General features: G+C 43.2%; 1 protein-coding gene across 1 annotated transcript in view; it reads right to left on the reverse strand.

Moving 5' to 3' along the window:
• The window catches only part of MEI1 (meiotic double-stranded break formation protein 1), a 56,889-nt gene that overhangs the window by 17,730 nt on the left and 15,628 nt on the right, over positions 1-23,531 (reverse strand). Inside the window, exons 10-20 of the mRNA XM_055566291.1 lie at positions 22,853-22,952; positions 22,593-22,727; positions 17,872-17,986; positions 16,658-16,749; positions 15,715-15,856; positions 13,538-13,649; positions 12,688-12,748; positions 11,588-11,685; positions 9,742-9,910; positions 6,706-6,853; positions 2,802-3,077 (exon numbers count right to left, since the gene is read on the reverse strand). Coding sequence (XP_055422266.1) covers positions 2,802-3,077; positions 6,706-6,853; positions 9,742-9,910; positions 11,588-11,685; positions 12,688-12,748; positions 13,538-13,649; positions 15,715-15,856; positions 16,658-16,749; positions 17,872-17,986; positions 22,593-22,727; positions 22,853-22,952 — 1,448 coding nt within the window. The remainder of the gene's footprint in view (positions 1-2,801; positions 3,078-6,705; positions 6,854-9,741; positions 9,911-11,587; positions 11,686-12,687; positions 12,749-13,537; positions 13,650-15,714; positions 15,857-16,657; positions 16,750-17,871; positions 17,987-22,592; positions 22,728-22,852; positions 22,953-23,531) is intronic.

Consider the following 23,531-nt stretch of genomic DNA (forward strand, 5'->3'; position numbering starts at 1 on the left):
CCACTCCAGTATTATTGTCTAGAAAATTCCATGGACAGAGGAGCTTGTCCATGGGGTTGCAAAGAGTTGGACACAGCATGCGCATACACATGCACACAGAGACTCAGAAAACATCTCTGGAAGGAGAGGCTCTCAGAATAAGGCTAAAGGGAACTTCAGTTCATTTCCAACAACCTTTTTACTTTATAGAGTATGAGGCTGAAGTCAGATGAGGTGTGATTTGTCTAAGGTCACAGGACCCACAGCCAAACTAGTTTCCTAGTTCTGCTCCTTCACCAGCACATGGCTGTCTGACTGCCAAAGCTGGTCTCTTAGAAACCTAAGTTAGTGAATGTTAAAAGTGCCAAAGGAAGGGGGCTACTTAGATATTTGGCAGCTGTGATGAATGCCAGGGGAAAGGGTGCACCCCACCCTATAGGTGAGTGAGGAGGCTCTGGGTGGAGCATGGCCCCCTCTGAAGCCTCTCCTGTCCAGAGTCATCCAGAACTCTCTGGGACTGGGCCGACCAGAGGGACATGCCCCAAGCAGGGAACAAACAGAGCTTCTATGACATCACTGTTTTTTACATATAAACAACCCATGTGAAAGACCACCCGTTGTTAAGAGTGGCAATTAACAGTTTTGTTTTCAGCTGTTAATTACCCACATCAGAAACAGAAATTGGTACCAACACATATTTTTAGACTCTTTCCCCTCCTGCAGCTAGAAGCTGGGAAGCAATGGTAGGAATTATACACATGAACAAACAACAAAATTGTTCCTTGCTCTTCTTTCTTAACACTGATGTTTCTAGGATCTAATTTAGTAAAAAACTCATTAATTTAGGCTCCGGTCATGGTCATGACCTTTGTTAGCTATATGACCTTCAGAATTCAATAAGTCTTCCTTCTTTTTTAAAAAACTATTTATTAGGCTGTATCATGTCTTTGTTGTGGCTTAGTTGTCAGATGGAATGTGGGATTTTAGTTGCTCAAGAAGGGTTCAAACCTGCGTCCCTTGCATTGGAAGGCAGATTCTTAACCAATGGACTACAAGGGAAGGCCCTCAATAAGCCTTTCTGAGATTAAGATTCTTTATCTGGTTCAGAGTCAGTCAGGAATCAGTGAATGATAGTCTACTGTGTACAGCATACCACGAGTGCTCCTATATATTCTTTCATTTATCCCCATGTTATCTCCATTTTAGACATGAAGAAACCAAAGCTCAGAGAAGACTTCTTTCAGTTGTTAGGGGTTTGTTATATCTGAGTCCCCCACTGGCCCATGGGCCAGGAACTAGGTCTAATTCTTCCCTGTGCTCAAACAGCTCTCCCATTAGATGAAACCCTGAGTCAGGGTTGGTTTCTCTCTTGTCCTGAGATTTAGCTCAGTTTACTGGAAAAAACAATAGGGAATCAAAACCTGGGTTTCAATCTTAACTCTTGTGACCTTGGGCAAATCTTTCTAAAACTATTTCTTAATCTGTTTAAAAAGAAAAAAATAAGATACAATGATTAGTATCTTCCTCAGAAGATCTGAATTTTTTCTTTTTTGAAAGACTTAGATCTATTCAGATCCCTAACTCAACAGGTCAGCAAAGGTTTATAAATACTTATGTGTGAGGAACTGACCCTGAATACTTTATCTGTCACAGAAAATCCAGCATCTTAGCTCTGTCCATGGCTACTCTGTGTCCCATCTTGTTTTCTTTCCTTATGCGCTAATGGTTTATTTTTAACCCATTCCTTATTCCCTTTTCTTCCTATCCAAGGAAGAATTTGAGCCAAAGCATGAATGTGGCCCCTATCAAATCAACATATGTGAGATTTCACAAAATGACAGATCTCAGGGACAGAGGGTGAAGATTTAAGTCTGAGTGGGGGTGTGTACGTGTGAGTGTGAATATGGACAGAAGGTGACTAAGGATGTGAGATATACAATATGCAGGTGTTATTTCCACCAAGGTCACTCCAATAAAATTAGGGAATCATATTTATTGATGATAAGAATATCAAAAGAACACCCACTCTCCTCTAAAGGGCTGTGTCATTCTTCTAGGACTAAGGGACAGGGGGCAAGTAAGTGAACTGGCATTGAAGGCAGGGGTTCTAAACTACAGTGGCAGTTTGGGATCTGCCACTAGTCACATTAATTGGTCACTATATACAAATTGTCAACTGTAAATAATTTACTTTTAAAAAATATATATTACAGCAGTTATCTCTATAATAATAAAGAAAAATAGATGGAATTAAAGCCAGTGTGTGAGAAACTGCAAACAAGCAGCTTCCTTATCTAACTGATGAACCTGACAGAAATTATAGGAATGTCTTACTTCACACAAAAAAATCATTGGAATATGCAATAAACTCCTGATAAAAAAAATTCTGGGTATGGCCAAAGAAGAGTATTGCATATGTAACATTATCTTGAGAATTATGACATAAAAGAGGCTGAGTCCCTTTGCCAATCAGACATCTGCCACTACATGCCCCGGGGGTCCCCTGTGACATCAAACCCTTGCTAACAGAATATACTTAAGACAGGGAGGTGAGAGGGAATGGTAACAAAGGTCAGCATTTCAGAGGTATATCCCCTGGGGATTAGAGGGGCACATATCTCTCAGTGAGCAGACATCCATCAGACTTAGGAAAGGGTATGGATTTACCAGGCACCTGCCAGCTGAAAAGACCTCCTACAAGCATGGAAACAGTGATAAGTCCAGAGTCGGGTAGAAGCAGCTGCGAGTGCCTCCTGACCTCAGGAAACCAGCTCCCAGCTCCCACCACCTCTGACTGCAGAAATGAGCAAGTGGTCACCTACTAGCAAAATGAGTAGGATGCTGGGGCTGCTCCTAAGTATGTGAAACAGGGCTGCTACGCTGGCGGGAAGGGTGGGATGCCCAGCAGATGGGACACCGTCCAGCTCCTCACAGCTGCGCTCTTCCCAGGAGAACCAAAGTTCCAGGACACAGTGCCCAAACCTCCTCATCAGCTCTGGATGCAGCAGGAACAACCTGAGCAGGAGCGGATGGTGGGTGTAGACTCGGTGCAGGTCTGGGGTGTCCTCTAGGAATTTTCTGATGGCACCAACCACAGCCTGGAGGCAAAGAATAAAGAGGATAAATACACCTTGTAGAGGGCCCAAGAGACTCCAATCCCCAACAAATAGAGAAAGCCAAGATGTAACTGGGAAAAAATGTACTGGCTTCTCAGGGGTCCAGGTTATTTTCACTGGCACCCTCCAGCAAAAAGAAAACCTCACTCTGCTTACCTTGTAACAGTGGCCCTCAACTCGGGGTGATTTCACTCCCCAAGGGACATGTAAAAATGTCTAGACTGTCTAGATTGTTGATTGTCTTGATTGGGGGAGTGCTAGTGGCGTCTAGTGTGAGAAAGCAGGGATCCTGCTAAATATCCTGCAATGCACAGAACAGCCTCCCACAGAAAAGACTGTGCAAAATGTCACCAGTGCTGTGGCTGCGAAACCCCACTCTATAATGGCGCTCAGCACAGTGTGTCGCAACTGGCAGCGTGGGTGTGTCTACCTACCACACTAGGCTTCAGCTGTCTGAGGGCACAGGGCCCGGCACAGAGACAGCAAACAGCAGGTGTGTTAAACCATTTACTAAACCTCTCTCTTCCCTGCTGCACATATAACAAAGCTCAAATTCCTGAGCATGTTACTCTCATGATTTTACGCTCCATAGTTTTGACTCTTCACTTGGGTCTTTCATCCATTTTGAGTTCATTTCTGTGTATGATATGAGCTAAGGGTCCAGCTCCATTCTGTTGCATGTAGATATGCAACTGATTCCAACACTATTTATTAAAAAGGCAGTTTTTCCTGTGCTGAATTGTCTTGTCATTCTTATAGAAATATATGGGTTTATTTTCGGGGTTTTTGTTTGTTTTCAATTTTGATCTGAGGGACCTTAATTCTCCCACCAGGGATGGAAACCAGGTCCCGGCAGTGAAAATGCTGAGTTCTAACCACTGAACAGACAGGGAATCCCCTATGGGTTTATTTTTGGACTCTCAACTCTATTCGGTTGATCTGGATGTCTCTCCTAGACATATTTAGAACCTGTCTTGATTACTGTCTTGATTACTCTATCTTTGTAGTAAGTTTGAAATGAAGAAGTGTGAGTCCTCCAAACCTGATTTTCTTTTTCAAAATTATTTTGCCTACTTTGGGTCCCTTGCATTTCCAAATAAATTTTAGGATCAGCTTGTCCATTTCAAGACAAGGAAAAAAAAAGAAGGCAACTAGAATTTTGATCAAGATTATATTGAATCTATAGAACAATTTGAGTATTGCCATTTAAACACTATTAAGTCTTTTTTCCTAGTTTTCAGTTCAGTTCAGTTGCTCAATTGTGTCCAGCTCTTTGCAACTTCATGAATTGCAGCACTCCAGGCCTCCCTGTCCATCACCAACTCCCGGAGTTCACCCAAACTCATGTCCATCGAGTCGCTGATGCCATCCAGCCATCTCATCCTCTGTCATCCCCTTCTCCTCCTGCCCCCAATCCCTCCCAGCATCAGAGCCTTTTCCAATGAGTCCAACTCTTCACATGAAGTGGCCAGAGTACTGGAGTTTCAGCTTCAGCATCATTCCTTCCAAAGAAATCCCAGGGCTGATCTCCTTTAGAATGGACTGGTTGGATCTCCTTGCAGTCCAAGAGACTCTCGAGAGTCTTCTCCAACACCACAGTTCAAAAGCATCAATTCTTCGGGGCTCAGCTTTCTTCACAGTCCAACTCTCACATCCATACATGACCACTGCAAAAACCATAGCCTTGACTAGATGGACCTTTCTTGGCAAAGTAATGTCTCTGCTTTTGAATATGCTATCTAGGTTGGTCATAACTTTCCTTCCAAGGAGTAAGAGTCTTTTAATTTCATGGCTGCAGTCACCATCTGCAGTGATTTTGGAGCCCCAAAAAATAAAAGATTGACACTGTTTCCCCATCTATTTCCCATGAAGTGATGGGACCAGATGCCATGATCTTAATTTTCTGAATGTTGAGCTTTAAGCCAACTTTTTCACTCTCCACCCTCACTTTCATCAAGAGGCTTTTTAGTTCCTTTTCACTTTCTGCCATAAGGGTGGTGTCATCTGCATATCTGAGGTTATTGATATTTCTCCTGGCAATCTAGATTCCAGCTTGTGCTTCTTCCAGCCCAGCGTTTCTCATGATGTACTCTGCATAGAAGTTAAATAAGCAGGGTGACAATATACAGCCTTGACGTACTCCTTTTCCTATTTGGAACCAGTCTGTTGTTCCATGTCCAGTTCTAACTGTTGCTTCCTGATCTGCATATAGGTTTCTCAAAAGGCAGGTCAGGTGGTCTGGTATTCCCATCTCTTCCAGAATTTTCCACAGTTTATTGTGATCCACACAGTCAAAGGCTTTGGCATAGTCAATAAAGCAGAAATAGACGTTTTTCTGGAACTCTCTTGCTTTTTCGATGATCCAGTGGTTATTGGCAATTTGATCTCTGGTTCCTCTGCCTTTTCTAAAACCAGCTTGAACATCTGGAAGTTCACAGTTCACGTATTGCTGAAGCCTGGCTTGGAGAATTTTGAGCATTACTTCACTAGCATGTGAGATGAGTGCAATTGTGCGCTAGTTTGAGCATTCTTTGGCATTGCCTTTCTTTGGGATTGGAATGAAAACTGACCTTTTCGAGTCCTGTGGCCACTGCTGAGTTTTCCAAATTTGCTGACATATTGACTGAAGCACTTTCACAGCATCATCTTTTAGGATTTGAAATAGCTCAACAGGAATTCCATGCCCTCCATTAGCTTTGTTCGTAGTGATGCTTTCTAAGGCCCACTTGACTTCACATTCCAGGATTGAGACATTATTAACATATAACATTGTATAAGTTTAAGGTTTCCCTGATAGCTCAGGTATGGGCTTCCCTTGTGGCTCAGCTGGTAAAGAATCCTCCTGCAATGCACAAGACCTGGGTTCAATCCCTGAGTTGGAAAGATCCCCTGGAGAAGGGAACAGCTACCCACTCCAGAATTCCAGCTTGTATAGTCCAGTCACAAAGAGTCGGACACGACTGAGGGACTTTCAAGTTTAAGAGATACAACATAATCATCTGATAAATGTATATATTGTGAAATGATTGCTCCAGGCCTAAGAGTTTATAAAGAAGCTGGAGGGAGAAAACCTGTAACATACAACCTCATCAAAGTAATCCAAGAGCAGCCTGGCTAACAATGATGTAGGTTTCAGCAATACATTTTGTTTCATAAACTGTTATCTTTTCCTTTTTCCTCTTGCACAAACCAGAGGCGGTACTAAGAAAACAGCCTTTAACCTAATTGACCTTTATAACTTAGGTTAATTAGGACCTAATTAACTTAGGTCCACAGCATGCAGGATCCTTCTTCTCTAACTAGGGATCAAACCCATGCCCCCTTTAGTGGAAGCATGGAGTCTTGACCACTGGACTTTGGGGGAAGTCCTTAAGTCTTGATTTTCTTATCAATAAAATAAAAACAGTAATCTCTACCTCCCAGAACTGATGAGAGGACTAAGTTACATGAGTTCTGTATGTGTCAGCACTTTGTCTTCCTCTAGTCCCCTAACACACACTGTCTCTCTGCCACCCAGCATTTCTATATATACACCAAAACAGTCTTCCGAGGAACCATGATGAAGAGGAGCAGGAGAAGGAGGAAAAGCCCCAGGTGTTTTGGTCCATACCTCATCTAAGGCACCATCTTTGTCCTGGCAGATTGCAAGCAGATAGATAGAAGCTCTGAAGACCACGAGTGGAGGGCGTTCACCCTGGTCCTGCAGAGATAGGAGGAAGCTTTGCACAGCCATGAATAACTTCGTCTTTGAGACAAACCTGTCAACCAAGGACAGTCTGAGTGAAAAAGGCAGAGATGGCTGTCCTCCCTGGCCACACCCTCCCTCTGCCCTTCTGTCCCAGCATGTTCACAGCCTAATGACATCTTGCACAAAGAGGGTGCTGTACATACTTAACAAAGCACTGTCACACATGCACAGCATGTAGTTCTCTGCTTTGTGCAAGGATCTGTTAGGGGACAGAGACTCCTCACTCACACCTAGAAGGTAAAGCATCAGGCAGCTGGACCAGCAGTGTTAAAAAGAAGGGTGCTACTTTGGGGGTTCAGGAGGCCCTGCTTTGACAGCCAGTTCACCCTTCTCTTCTCATATTTATCACTAAACATTTGTGTGTTCAATGGGCTCCTTTCTGGGGAAGGGAGATTTCTACACTTGTACATGCAAGGAAGATGGGGATGAGGAGGAGACCAACTTCACTACATGTCCTTTTATGCTTTTTAAATTTTCTACCATGGGTATGTCTCACCTATCAGATTAAGACTCTGATAAACATTTTAAAATAGGTAATACTAAATGCAATGTGGTATCCTGGATTGTATCCTAGAACAGAAAAGGGACAGTACACGAAAACTGGTGAAATCTGAATAAAGTTTAGTTAATAGTATTGTACCATCATATGGTCAAATGATTTTCAACAAGGGTGCCAACACCATTCAGTGGGGAAAGGACAGTCTTTTCAACAAATGGCACTGGGAAAATTGGATTTCCACATACAAAAGAATGAAGTTAGAATCTTACCTAATACGATAGAAAAAAATTAACCCCAAATAGAAACACACTTAAATGAAAGACTTAAACCTATACAAAAAATTTTAGAACAAAACATAAGGCAAAAGTTTCATGACATTGAATTTGGCAATGAATTATTGGTTATGACACCAAAAACACAGGCAATAAAAGAAAAAAATAAACTGGACTTTATGAAAGTTTTAAAAGTTTGTGCATCCAAATCCACTATCAACAGAGTAAAAAGGCAACACACAGAATGGTAGAAATTATTTGCAAATCTAATAAAGAACTAATATCCAGAACATATAGATAACTCCTAAAACTCAACAACAAAAACATTCAAACAATCTGAATCAAAACTAGACAAAAGATTTGAATAGACATTTCTCCAAAGAAGATATACAAATGGCCAACAAGCACATGATTTGCTCAACAACAAATGACAACAGAAAAAATAGACAAATTTCATCCCCCCAAAATTTCTTTAATTAAATTTAATCAAAATTTAAATTAAAAGACACTTGCTCCTTGGAAGAAAAGCTATGACAAACCTAGACAGTGTATTACAAAGCAGAGACATTACTTTGCCAACAAAGGTCTGTATAATCAAAGCTATAGTTTTTCCAGTAGTCATGTACGGTTTTGAGAGTTGGACCATAAAGAAATCTGAGTGCCAGAGAATTGATGCTTTTGAACTGTGGTGTTGGAGAAGACTCTTGAGAGTGCCTTGGACTGCAAGGAGATCAAATCAGTCAATCCTAAAGGAAATCAACCTTGATCACTGGAACAACTGATGCTGAAGTTGAAGTTCCAGTACTTTGGCTGCCTGATGTGAAGAACTGACTCATTGGAAAAGACCCTGATGCTGGGAAAGATTGAAGGCAGGAGAAGGGGATGACAGAGGATGAGATGGTTGGATGGCATCACCGACTCAATGGACATGAGTTTGAGCAAGCTGCAGGATTTGGTGATGGACAGGAAAGCCTGGCGTGCTGCAGTCCATGAGGTCACAAAGAGTCGGACATGACTGAGCAACTGGACTGAACAGAATCAAAACCACAATGCAAAAACCACTTCATAACCACTAGGATGGCTATAATAAAAAAGATGGACAAGTCTTGACAAGGATATGGAGAAACCAGAACCCTTGCTCAAATATTGCTGATAGGGCTGCAGCTCCTCTGGAAAACAGTTCGCAAGTTCCTCAAAATGTTACCCATAGTATTACCATATGACTCCTCAATTCTAAACCTGGTGTATACAGAAAAGGAATAGAAAACTCAAAACAAGTACTCAGACAAACACATGTACACACATATTCACAGCATTACTATTCATAATAACCAAAAGGTGGAAACAGCCCAAATGCCCATCAATGAATGAAGGAATAAACAAACTGTAGTGTATACACACAATGGTATTCAGCCATGAAAAAGAATGAAGTACCAATTCCTGCTGCAAACATTACGTTTACTGGATGAATCTTGAAAACATTATGCTCAGTGGAAGGAGCAGGTGCAAAAGATCACATATGTATGACCACATCTACCAGAAATGTTCAGAATAGATAAGTCCATAGAGACATAATGCAAGTTGCCAGAAGCTGAGCAGAAGGAAAGGGGAGTGACTGCTTAAAGGATAAGAGGCTTTACTTTGGAGTGATGGAAATGTTTTGGAACTAGACAGAGATGGTGGTTGCACAACACTGTGAATATACTCAATGCTACTGAGTTGTCCTCTTTAAAATGGTTAACTTAGCTATGTAAACTTTACCTCAATAATTTTTTAAAAGCTTAATGAAAAATAGTACTTTGATTTTAAATTTTAATAAATTGTATAGTAATTCTTAAAACCAAAGTAAACTAGTGACTTTTTTTTTTTTTGGTGCATAAACAACACCCTCAGGGATATCAAGGAATTCTCATCAGCATTCGAGGCTCTGTCCTTCACTCCTGAGACTACCCGTCTCTCCAAACTGTGAGCCCCTCAGGAATACACGCCATTTTTCACTTATCTCCATGTCCCCAGTGCTCAGCACCAGGCCTGGAGAGGATGCCTCTGTAAATAGTTATTGAACTGAACCTGGCTACAGATGTAGCTTCCAGAACCAACTGTCAGTCACCAACTCTGAGCACTGACCTGTCCTCGTGAATGTAGGCCAGGTAGAAGAGGAGCAGGATGCAGTACTGTCTCTGGCGAACAGCTTCCTCCACATACTGGCGATCCGACAGGAGAGCAAGGCTTTCAGGGCCCCTGCTGCTTATCTGGGGCAGCCCATGCTGCAGGAGCTCAGACACTGCAGAGAGCTCTGGGGAGGGAACAGGCCAGAGAAAATCACACAAAGGACAGAGGAGAGCAGGTAACGGTCACATACGTGTCTGTACATACAGAGTACTGCACAGGACAGCAAGGACACACACAGGAGAAAAGGCAAGCAGTCTCTTCTCCCTCTCTTAGTCTCTCAGGAAAGACTGAAGGTAACATGTGGAAGGACTTGGATACATTCATCCACTTGACAATGTCCACTGAGTGGCTATTCTAGGCCAGGCTATGACACACGGGCCCTACCTCCTGGAGCTGGCAGCTGGTGGGAAAAAAATAGATAATGAGACAGATAATTGCAGGACATGTGATCAGTGCCATGTTCAAGTGTGGAAGAGAGAGTGACTCATGCCACCTGCGATGGGGAGGGCAAGCTCAAAGAGGAGGGAACCGTGAAGGGTGAACAGAAATCAGGCAGAGAAAGGAGAGAAGAGGCTTGCCAAGCCAGGAAGCAAGGTGTTCAGCAGCCTGGAGGCATAAGAGGACGTCATGTTTAGGGGGCAGCAAGGAGTTCAATGTGACTGGACCATCAGTGAAAAGATGTGGAGTATCAGGGGTTTAGGAACTGGGTGATGTAATTTGTAGGTAGCCTGTGAAAGACCTTGAACAAGGAGTATAGAATGTGGATTTTAACCTGAGGGCAGATTCCTACATTTCTTATGAAACTTCTGTTTCTTACAAGAAAGAACATTTGAATACCAAAAGAATATGAAAGAAAAGGACCTCAGAGCTTAAGTTTTGAATAAACTCAACTTCATGGAAAATTCACTACATTACCCTTACTTTCCAAATTTCACCACAGACAGACCAGAGAAAACTCCATCACTGTCAAACAATGCCTGATAGACTGCTGATTGGAGATGACTGCTGAAGGCCAGGGGAGTTGAGATGTTGACATGGGGAGTTGAGACGTCAACTTGGCTTTTGGATAGACCCTCCAGCAGTCTGTGAAGACTGGTTGGATGAGAGACTGAAAGCAGGGGGCCAAGTTAGAGGTCACATGAAAGGGTCCATCCTGCCAATGCAATGCGCCTACAGCCAAGTAGAGCGTGAGATGGAATGTGCCACTGAGACATGGCAGCAATCAGGTCAGGTTTCCTAATTCTAAGTTTATTGCTTTTTCTACCAAAGCACACTATGATCATTGTGATCATAACAAAATTATTATCCTTGAGCCTCGCACACCCACCTACCCTTTCTCCTGAAATGTAAAAGAAAGATGCAGTCTGCATGTAAGTAAGGTTGGCTGCTCTTCCTGGTGCTCCGAGATATAACAAGATATCTGGGTCTCAGGGTCTGAGGAGGCAGAAGTGGGGCTCCTCCTATTCAGTCAAGAGAGAGAACTGGCCAGCAGTAGGGGACTGGTGCTGGTAAGCACAAGAGGCTGCTGTGACGTGGCTGCCACCAGGACAGAAATCATCATGCCATTCCCTATGCAGGCCAGACCACACCTGGATAGGCAGAGAGCTGATCTATTATCTCACCTCCCTCCCTAGGAAGCAGCTTATAGTTCCATCGTTCCATGATTCCATGGTTCTTCTGGGTAGCTTTAGGCAAAGATTTCTTATTACTGTACTGACTTATGACTCAGCCAATCAGTAAGACATCCAGAGACTAAGACACTACCATGGAAGTCGTAAGTGGTCAAACTACAGCATCTTACCTTCTTGGGAAGGTGGTCCTGATTTCTCTGGAGCTGAGAAGAGGCTGATGCACATGTAGTACAGGAAACTGGAACACACCTGGTTCAGGGCTGAGTGACTTAGTGGGAGGAGAGGAAAGCAGAAAAAGAGAGAGGACATTGCTACTCTGGCTGGGACAGCATTATCTCTGCCAGGTACTGAGGCACCACTGCTTTGTACCAGAGACCAAGGAAATTCTAACCATGGCCCTGGTAGAGAAGGTCGAAGGTCTGGAGGTGGCTGTGAAAAGTAAATATGGAATCTGCTGCCCACAGGTGTAACTTAGTCACTTGGCCCATATAGGTATTCACGAAAAATTTCCTGAAAAAAATAAGTCAAGGTGAGCTACAAAGCTCCAAATTAATAAAACATATAAACAGAATGTGCTCCTGGGTCAGGAAGGGGCTAACAAGTACTAGAAAAAGGGGAAACTGTTGAACCCAAAATGGGTGATTCAGGAGAATTACAAACATCCAAAACTGTGAATCTGAACCCAGGTGGATCCCTGTATTCTCTCCTGAACATCAGTTGTTCTATCCAGAGATATGGAAGGAGGGCTAGATACTCCACTGAGGTTACCTTGAGGACTGTAGGCAGTAACAAGTGGAATCTGCCAAGCAAATGCAGAAACAGGTAGCAAGTCAGAAATGGGAAGGCTGCTCTAGAAACCTAATGAGAGAGATTGAAGCAGCAACCTCTCTACTCTGTATAACAGAGCCTCTCCTCTGGAATTGCTGGGCTGGCAGCAAACAGGACATGACCCTCTTGATGGGCACGGCATCAGTTACCCTGTGAGGGCCTCAGCTTCCTGGTCTGTAAAATGAGAGTTAGACAAATGATCTCTAAGAGCCCTTCCAGTTTCGATGCTAAAAGGTGCCCTTCTGAGTATCACATGGAATGAGAGTCATATCAGAACCAGATAAGTAAAAGCTAGAGAAGCCCATCCACCTCATAACATCAGGTGCTGAGCAATTCTGACACTGTGTCAATCCCTCCACAGTCCTATAACTAAACCACACCAGTCAGAAATTTCCACTTGTCCAGTCAAGAAGGACACTTGGCCCCTTGGGACAGTACATACCTCAGGCCACTGCAGAACCTAGCCTTCAGTTCCAGGGCCAGTCGTATGAAGGATGAGGCAGCTTGCGAGAATTGGGAAGAAAGCAGAGAGTGGTTTAAGCCAGGCTTGTTACAGGGATTCCCAAGTCTGAGTGGTACTATTTTTGGAGTCACACAGACCTCGGTTCAAATATGCTCCATCGCTAACTAGTAACGTGACCCTGAGACACTTACTTACCTTCTCTGAGATTCAGTTTCGATATCTATACCTCAAAGCCTGCTGCGAAACTAAGTAAGATATATGTATATAGAAGATCTAACAAATATTTAGCTCAGAGCAAGTGCTGAATAAAAGTTCATCTTCTTTTCTGATGAACTTTCCGCATTAGCTGGTGACCTTGGCCCAGTCTCCTGCATTGCCTGACTCTCCCAGTCTCCCCCCTCCCACTCCACCCTGCTTAAAAGTGACCACTGTCCTGCCCATCCCGGGCCCCTGTAAGAGCAGGATTCTAGACAAGAGCTACCACTGCCCCAGCTAGTGTTGAGGATAATCTGTATTCTATCCTAGGGCTTCTGGTAGGGAATTAACTTCTCAGAGTTTCACAGCAACTTTCTGAGACAGCAGTTTAACCCATGGCTCTGAACTGGAACCTTCTTGACTCAGAGAACTATCAATTAATTTGAGAACTGCCTTTAAAGACTTTTGATTGCTGGATGATATATCCTTCCACTCAACACTAGGCAGAGTGTGGATGTTGATTCTGAACGAATGAGTAACCCTCCACCCACAGGTTGTACTCTCTCTGAGTACCCTGAGCAACTGCCTAAGGCGCCAGCCCCCCTTCCAACTTCCATACTTGCTTGTGGCCTACCAAGCTTCTTGGAGAATTTCTCCTTCATGTGAGGGACGATGACAAAAAGGCTGTGCAGAACCGAGAGGAAAACCTCCATCACGGCTGGGTGAGTGGCCTGCTCCCAGTACCTCTGCAAAGAACCAAGAGGGAGCGCATAGTCCACTAGGACTGAACCTCTGAAGAAGAAAGAGCATCAGCAAAAACTGCATCATCTAGCAGTAAGAGTCTAAATTCTTTCTTCTGATGGACACAAAAAAAAGCTCAGAGACCTGAAATCACAAGCCTACATCCATGGCTTACATCTGCCACTTAATAAACTGTGCAAGATTCATTACTGCTCTGGGCATCTACCAAAGAGTAAACCAGGAATAACCACAAGCCCTACCTCCCAGAAACAAATGACATCTCACATGTAAAAAGCACTTTCTAAACTATGCATTATAGTGACATGAATGACACTCATGTTTCTAACATATAATAATATGGTTCACAAACTTCCTTCATGTTTATTTTTCATGTGATCTTTGAATAGAATCACGAGGCAGTCTGACGTGGTAGACAGAGTAGAGAAACTTGGGTTCTATTTCACGCTTTGCACAAGGTCGCTGTGTGCCCTGGGTCAGTCACCCCCTCCCCTTTCACTGTTTCGGTTCCTCATGTATAAATAGCCAGGGCCTCAGGGATGTGGTTCTTACAGATACTTTTCATTTGGTTTTCAAACCAAGTTTTTTTTCAACTATAAAAGTAATACAAGTTCATTAAAGAAAATGTATAAAATGCCGAAAAGTAGAAAGCAAGAATAACACCACAATTCTATAATCTAATTCTAGATCTAGCTCTAACACTTCATAAATCTAGGAGGAAGGCAGAGAAGGGAAAGAAACCAAAGTGAATGGCCCAACTATTACTGTTAGTGTGTGCCAATCAGGGTTGTAACCCATGGTCCCTGAGAGTTACCCTCCTGAAGACCCTGGCATGCTGGCTCAAAGGCTTCTTCAAGGAAAAGAGGCTCTCCTGTCATAACCAGAGGATGCTCCCCTGCTGCCACCTACTGTTTCCAGTGGGTGTTTTGGAGGTTTCCTTTCCCAACTAACAGACTGTTCATAGGATGTCCAAAACTCAAACAGGACAAGACTCACCCAGGGTCATCCGGGCAGTCAACACTATGGACCCTGCTCTTCCTACCATCTTTGTCTCAAGTCAGCTCAAAACCAGGTCTCTTGAGAGCAGCCATCTCTCATGTTACAGAACTCACATATGTGCTACTTACTGAAGCCTAAATTACATTGACTGTTGCTCTTTGCATGCTTAGTCACTCAGTCATGTCCAACTCTTTTGTGACCCCCCTGGACCACAGCCCACCAGGCTCCTCTGTCCATGGGATTTTTTAGGCAAGAACATCAGAGTGGGTTGCCATTTTTACTAGGCAGACAAAACACATGGGTTCAAACCTCAGCACTGTCATATACTTGCTTTACAGCCATAGAAAAATCACCTTTAAGTTGGGGGAAATTATAGGACCTATTTCACAGGGTCAATGGGAGGGTTAAATTAAGTTCTGAATATAAGGCATTTATCACTTCATTAACATGCGCCAAAGAATTGATGCTTTTGATCTGTGGTGCTGGAGAAGACTCTTGAGAGTCCCTTAGACTGCAAGGAGATCCAACCAGTCAGTCCTAAAGGAAATCAGTCCTGAATATTCACAGGAAGTTCCAATACTTTGGTCACCTGATGCAAAGAACTGACTCATTGGAAAAGACCCTGATGCTGGGAAAGACTGAGGGCAGGAGAAGGGAACGACAGAGGATGAGATGGTTGAATGGCATCACTGACTCGATGGACATGAGTTCTAGCAAGCTCTGGAAGTTGGTGATGAACAGGGAGGCCTGGCATGCTGTAGTTCATGGGGTCACAAAGAGTCAGACACTACTGAGCGACTGAACTGAACTGAAACATTACCGATTTATTATTTTATTACTACTACTTTCTACTTTTTAAGAGGCATCTATTAATCTATTGTTTACAAAAAAACACTGTATTGTGATTTTAAAACCAAAGGAAAAGTAACTGCAAGAACAACACTGCTAAGACCCTCAGGAGATCTAGTTGAGTGTCGAGTCACTGTTCTGTGCCTCTCAGCCTGGCTTGCTTTCATGTCTTTCTCCTCCAAAGATCCTTGCTGCCCAACCCACCATCACCATGGGGATACACAGGGAGTCACAGGCACTGAGGAGAAATTCTGAGAAGGCCTCCAAGGTGTCTTCTTTCTCAGCACTGGGAGCTGTGAATGGATTCTCCTGGGCTGAAGGCTCCCTCTGGAATTCCATAGCCAGCCTGAGAAATAAATATGAGTATATTTACTACTGTCTATGCAACAAGGTCAGATTCATCCTCTTAGAGGGATTTCTGAGTTCAGGGCTCAGGGCAAGCATCCCCACCAGCAGACCTGGAGAAAACTCCGGAGGCCTCAGTGAGGGAGAACCTGGTCTTGGGCACCCCCCTCCAGCTTCGAGCTCCCTGCCCTCTCTCCCATAACAAGTGACACTCCACCCGACTATATGCGTTAATACTTCCCTCAACATACCATGCTGTCTGTTGCTTCACATCTCTTTGCCTTTATGTGTGCTGCTCTCTCTGTTTGGAAGCCTTCCCCAGGTTTGTGACAATGTAACGAATTGCACACACATACACAAAATTGTCTCTGTTCCCAAGAAACTGTGAGCTCCTTTTAGGCAAGAGCTGATTTGAGTTATCTTTCTACTTTCACTATCTAGCATCAGGGCTGGCACACAGTAGGTTCAACAAATGTTTGTTGATGAGAACTGAATTAATCCAACAAGCAGTCAGTGAACACATGGAGAGCTAGGTTACTTGGGATGAGGCACAAAGCTGAATGAGATACAACTTCATTGCACAGCAACAAAAACTTCACTAGAAGGGAACCTTTAGAGACCTCCTCCACATACTCACTCCAAACTCACAAACATCCCTGTTCTCCACCCTAGCCAAAGTCCTCTCACTATGCAGCAAAGCATCAGAAATCAAGTGTTGCTTCTAGAACTTCACCCTTTGTCCATTACTCTCTGTACCCACCCTCCATACTACTACCTCATCAGATCGTAAAGAGCTCCTCACCTGCAGGCATTTCTAAATCCCTCCAGAGTGTTCAAGAGGAACTTCCCTCTTCGAAGAATGGCCCTCTCCGAATTTCTGTTGGAGGCATGGCCCTGAAGTGAGAAGGAAAGAGGGAAACTACTAGTCAAGTACATACTCTGTATTCCAGTCTTTGCTTAGAGGACTACAGACCTCTTCCTCCCGCACTGGAGTCTGGCATTCCCACACACCTAACACTTCCCAGGGGGTCTTATGGATATCCTCAAAAATTCAGACATCTAGTAGCTCCTTTAAAAAAATGGTACAAAGGGGAACCTTAACCTCTTGTCTGCCCATGAAGCACAGGACTGGTTCTTGTTCTATTATACCTAGAAAGCTGTCACAGGCTAGTCGACATTAGCCTCACTGGCTGTAACACCCATATTAGTTGCTCCAAAACACACAAATTCCCCCACCGTATCATGTGCAAAGAGCTTAGTTTCCAAAGTTAATCTAGAAGACATAAAGCACTCATATTAATAATATTTCCTCTGATATTTTAAGCCTGCTGCTGCTGCTAAGTCACTTCAGTCGTGTCCAACTCTGTGCGACCCCAGAGACGGCAGCCCACCAGGCTCCCCCGTCCTTGGGATTCTCCAGGCAAGAACACTGGAGTGGGTTACCATTACCTTCTCCAATGCATGAAAGTGAAAAGTGAAAGGGAAGTCGCTCAGTCGTGTCCGACTCTTCGCGACCCCATGGACTGCAGCCCACCAGGCTCCTCCATCCATGGGATTTTCCAGGCAAGAGTACTGGAGTGGGGTGTCATCGCCTTCTCCGATTGGACCACTAAAAGCTAACAATTATGACACACTGCACACTCGTCAGATTCTAAGATTCTAGTGAATCCAGCCTTAAATAATTTTGTGAGCATGTTTACCGTACCCACTTGGATGATATAAAAGACAAAGCATACAGTAGGCCCTGGGATTTACTACCCAAACTCAGGTCCTTGCTAGCTTTGGACCTAAGAGAAAAACTGCTTAACCCCTGTGGCTTTGGTTTCCTAATGAGGATAACAATTATTAAGCCTCAGAGCTCTGCAGTTATGGTAAAAAAAAATAACATCTTGTTGTAGGTGTGTGTGCATGAGAAAAAGCTACAAAGTGGCATATAAAGATAATGCAATGTACTAATTATCTTCTAAAAACACAGAACAGCATGATCTCCAGAAGCAGCAGCTGCTGTGCACTGACCAGGGGCCTCCAGTTCAGCGGCGTCTGGGACAGATCTGCACACCGGCTCAGCATGGCTTTGACCAAGCCCTGCAGCTCCTTGTACAGCACAGGCAGCGCACTCTGATGATCCTTCCTGCATGCAGGGAGACAAAGGTAGGCCTATGGTGAGGTCAGGGTACCCCAAGATAGCCCCAGGTTCTCAGGCAATGAGGGGGCATATGGTGGATCCGAACTTGGGTCCAGGAACTGATCTGACAAAAATCCCAGGTCCAGCACTTGTCTGCTGTGTGACTTTATGCACATTCCTCATCCTCTCCAGCTCTCAGTTTCCTCATCTAGTAAGTGAAAGGTAACAGTACTGTCCTCATAGAATTATGCTGAGGACCAAATTGGATAATGTATGCAAAGAACTCAGGACAGTGCTTACTAGATAGTAAGTCCTTATAAATGACAGCTATGACTATGACTGGGCTTCCCAGGTGGCGCCAGTGGTAAAGAACCCACTTGCCAATACAGGAGATGTAAGAGATGTGGATTCAATCCCTAGGTAGGGAAGATCCCCTGGAGGAGGGCATGGCAACCCACTCCAGTATTCTTGTCTGGAGAATCCCCACGGACACAGGAGCCTGGCAGGCTACAGTCCATAGGGTTGCATAGAGTCACACACGACTGAAGTGACTTAGCACACATGCATGCACGCATATGACTATGGTTATTGTCATTAAGGATACAGAGGGTTTTCTTACTGAAAAAGACCTCCCAATTAAAGAAGTACTACCTAGAACAGAAGGTGTATCAAGAGATGTATATGGCCACTGTTCTCAAATAACTGATAAGCTCTCTTATTTTTTCAATTAATTTCTTTTAATTGGAGGATAATTACTATACAATATCATCTGAGTGAACTCCGGGAGTTGGTGAGGGACAGGGAGGCCTGGTGTGCTGCGATTCATGGGGTCGCAAAGAGTCAGACACGACCGAGCGACTGATCTGATCTGATCATGATGGTTTTTGCCATACACCAAAATGAATCGGCCACAGGTATACATGTGTCCCCTCATCCTGAACCCCCCTCCCTCTTCCCTCCCCACCCTATCCCAAGCTCTCTTAGAGAAGAGAAATCAAATTTGATTTCTGCTACCTTGATGAGGAAAATCATGATCAATAGGTAAATGTTATCAAGGACCCAGATTTTATTTAAGGAATGAATATAAGGAAGAACTTTCTAAGAGTCAAAACGCTATAGAGGCACACAACACTGTAAATTAACTATACGTCAATAAAATTTTTTTAGAGCTGAAAAAAATCTCTATAGAGGTAGACAAGAGTATCTAGGAGGAAGTGAGCTCTCTTGGAGATTATAAGCAGAGACTGGAAACTATGTTTGGAGACTCAATTAATATGAGAATGTGCAACAATGTGAAAAGTAATACTTAGTGTCCATCTGAACTCTCATATTTGTATAGACTCAGAGGAGGCAAGAGTCATGATTAGTCTAAATGTGAGCTCCAAGAGGCCAGGGGCCAGTTCTGCCTTTTCACTTTACCTAACAGAACTAGATGCATTGTAAATTGATGCTAAATTAAAAAAAAAAAAAAGTTAAAGAAATGAAGGACTGACTACTTGACAGGGTATAGTTTGCTGTATTGATTTCCTAGAAATGCTATGATAAGTTACCATAAACTGTGTTGCTTAAAACAACAGAAATTTATTCTCACATTCTGGGGGCTAGAAGTCTGCAGTCAAGGTGTCAGCCCCTCCAAAGGCTCTAGGAAGAATCCTACCTTGCTTCTTAGCTTCTGGTGGTTGCTGGCAATTCTTATCATTCCCTGGCTTATAGATGCATGATTCCAATTTCTGCCTCGGTCTTCACATGGCCCTCTGTGTGTGCCTGTGTCCAAACTCCCTTCTCCTTCTAAGGGCATCAGCCACTGGATTCAGGAGCCCACACTGTATGGCCTCATCTTAACTCAATTGTATCTACAAAGGCCCTATTTCCAAACAAGGGCATGGATTTTAGAGGGATGCTAATTCAACCCAATGCAGTAACTAAGAAGAAACCTATGTTAACCCTCATCTCTGGGCTGTTTTTGAACTCTGAGAGCAATCTGTTGGGCCTTCTAATTGCTCAGTTAACCGTATATAGTGAAGGCTTTATTTCCCCTTTCCCTTCTAGAAGCTCTTTCATTTTTTTCCCCCTTTTTAGACTTTATTTTTTACAACAGTTTTAGATTTACAGAAACAAATACAGTAGATAGTGCAGTGTTCCTATACTCCCCCAGCCCTACTGCAATTTCCCCTACTATTAACACACTGCATTAGTGTGGCACATCTGTTACAATTAGTGAACAATATTGAATGGAAGCTCTAACTTTCTATCCTACATTGATAGCCAAGGTCTGGCTCTGCCATCTTTAAATTTTTTCAACAGTTCTCACTCCTCATTCCCTCTTCTGGTTGGGCTTCCCAGAGACCTTCTGAATCACTCCACCTCAGAGGGACCACCTCACTAAACATTCAGGAAAATTAAAGTCAAAAATAAAAGCATCTAAGGATTAATAACCTTATAATTAATAACCTTATATTAACTTTATAAATATAAACTTATATTAATAACCTTAATAACCTAATAAGCTCCCTACCCATAATTCTCCATAATTCTGATCCAACCAGCTTTCTGGCTTCTTCAAGTACTACTTACCCTCACACAACCTGCTGGCCAGACTGACTACTGTACCCTCAGTAATCCCTAAATTTTCCCACCTACATGTTTTGACCAATCCTAGTCCTTCCACAAATCTATCTCTCTCACCCCTTGTGTATGTATATGTTAGTATACATAATAAAATTAACATTTATAATGTTAATAATATAAGGTTATTAATCCTTTGTAACCCCTTGGACTGTAGCCACCAGGCTCCTCTGTCCATGGGATTCTCCAGGCAAGAATACTGGAGTGGGTAGCCAGTCCCTTCTCCAGGGGATCTTCCCAACCCAGGGATCAAAACTGGGTTTCCTGCACTGCAGGCAGATTCTTTACCATCTGAGCCACCAGGGAAGCCCGCATAGCACAGCTCAAACCCTGCCTCCTGCCTGAAAGGTGCTATCAGTCCCCCATAACACTGACCTCCTGGGAGACTTGCAGCTCTGCCTGGGAACTTCTGATTGACTCTTGCTCTTACTCTAGGGCTTTGTTACCCTGTTGGTTTACTCATCTCACTCTTGTTAGGATTCATGCCCCAGATTTAGAGATTCAAATCCAGGAAAGGACAAAAGGGGAAAAGAGACAATCTGAAGCCATTATAATATAAATGCTATTCTTCCTTTCAATTTTTAGAAGCAATTTTATGCAAGTGACAAAGACTTAATTATGGTTACAGATGAGACTATAAATGTTAACAACCTTTACAATATAAATTAAAAGTACAATACAAAATTAAAGGTACAGCTGATATTGAGAAGTAGAAGGTAAGGAGAAAGCTAAGGAAGAGTTGGGGTGTGAATATACCTAGCTAACCAAGTAGGGTGTTAAAAGATACTGCTTTAAGTTGAGGGAACAAGAAATACAGGTTTTAAGCATATTATTTAAAAGCTTGAAAACAAAATATTAACTAGTAAAAATGTCAAGGAAATGTAGAGAAGGCAAAACAGCTAAGTCCTGGTCTTTCCTATTGGCAAGTCAATGAAATGTTCTAAATGGACAAAGAAATAGCATTGCACTCATATTGTTTAGAGTTAGGGAAATAAGTCACCAGAACTTAATGAGAACAAAATGAGTTAAAATTAGTTTCCTTTAGAAAGTAGGAACAGAGGACTTCTTCTTTTCATTATAAAACTTGTATTTTAATATATTACTTTATTAGATTTTTAAAAGGGAGAATGTAGAAACAAAGTAAAATTTTCTATATTGGTTTCCTCCAATAGTTTTTTCAAGATCAAGCATCTTACTAAGGAATGATTTCCCATTTGACCCTAGGCTCATTTAGTCTCACCATCCATTTTAACACCATTCATATACTGACTATCTATTAGGAGTGAGATATATAGAAGTTTAAAAAAAAAATGACATGATCTCTTAATTCTTGGAGATCATGTTATATTGTGGAGAAGACACGAAACAGATGAATAAACAAGAACTTTCAAGTAGGTGCTGCAATAGCCAAATGGGTCAGTTAGGAAAGGACACTCTGAATGAGACCTCAATGATGGAAAGAGGCCAGTCATGCAAAGATTTAAGGGGAACAGTATTTTAGGCATAAGGAAAAATTAGTAGAAAGGAAGTGGGAGCAAAGTCCAGACTAAAAAAAAAGACTGAGTTTCAAAAAGTTATATCCACAAAATAAATACAGAATAAAATCCTATTTTAAAAGACATGCAAAGAATCGGACGGAACTCTTCCAAATTAAAATATGAAAGTAGAAGTAAAATACTCAATAGTAGGGTTGAAAAATGAAGTCAAGAAAATCTCCTGGAAACTAGTACATAATGACAAAAAGATGAAAAACTGTCAGACAAAGAAAATAAACAAAAGAAAAAAAATCAGATGACCAATCCAGGATGCCCAACATCCAAATGGCAGTTTCATAAAGGCAGAACAGAGTAAGCAGAATAATGGAAAGAAATAATTCAACGAAATTTCCCTGACCTAAAGGACAAGTATCCTCTGGAAGCTACTCTGGTCTTGACAGGCCTTTGGGTACACGCAGAGGTGGAAAGTTCAGTCTGTCTGGGTCTCTCACCTCAGAAAGGCAGAAATGGCCTTCAGAGACTCAGCAGCCACCTCCAGCACAGGGCTGCTCACTGCCTCTCGGAGGGCACGGCCAGCATCTCTGCACATGGCTGAGCTTGTGAACAGCTTGATCTCTTCTGGCTGCCTGAGAAATTATAAATGAAGAATAAGCGTGTGGATTCCTATCACTGACCCCATCAGGAATAAATACCTCCAGTTCTTTGCTTCTCCGGTCTGGCCCCTGCAGGCTTGCTCCGCCACTTAGCTCACCGAGTCAGGATCTCAGCAAAGAGCAGCAGGCCTTGCTTGTGCAGCTCAGTGTTGTTCATCCTCAGGTTTCCCTGTAGGCTCCTCACCACCGACTCGATCCCTACCTCAAAATGACACAGCAGAGGCCAGGGATCAGTGCCCAGTAGTCTCCTTCCTGCCTTCCCAGGAGAGGGGAGAGGCTCTGGACAGCACACAGTTGCTGGCAGCTCTCCTGCAGCAGTCCTGACAAGTTGAGCTGATGGGACAGGGCTGTGAGATCTTTGAAGGCAGGCCCTTGTATGATTCACCTCTGTCTCCCCAAACCCAGCACAACCCACAGCACAGGCCCTGGCATTCGAGGTATTTCGTCAATGCCCACTGGCTGGGCTACTATACCTTCTCTACTACATACACTCCCATTTCTCCTCAAAGAATCAGCGCAGACCTCCACTCTCCAGGAAGCCTTCTCTGGTCCACTCAGGCAGAGGTATGGGCCTCCTCTGGCCTCCTACACCTCTTGTCCATCCCCTCAAGCATAACCCTAACCACCTTGTTTATATCTCCCTCCCCTTCCAGAGGACAGGGACCATGTTAAATGTCCCTGTTATATGTCCCATGTTATATGTCTAAATCTCTAGCTCCCAGCCTGATGCCTGGCCATAGCATAGGAACACAGAATATGAATAATTGAATGTGCCCA

This window comes from Bubalus kerabau, chromosome 1 (genome assembly GCF_029407905.1).
Source record: "Bubalus kerabau isolate K-KA32 ecotype Philippines breed swamp buffalo chromosome 1, PCC_UOA_SB_1v2, whole genome shotgun sequence".
NCBI lineage: Eukaryota > Metazoa > Chordata > Mammalia > Artiodactyla > Bovidae > Bubalus > Bubalus kerabau.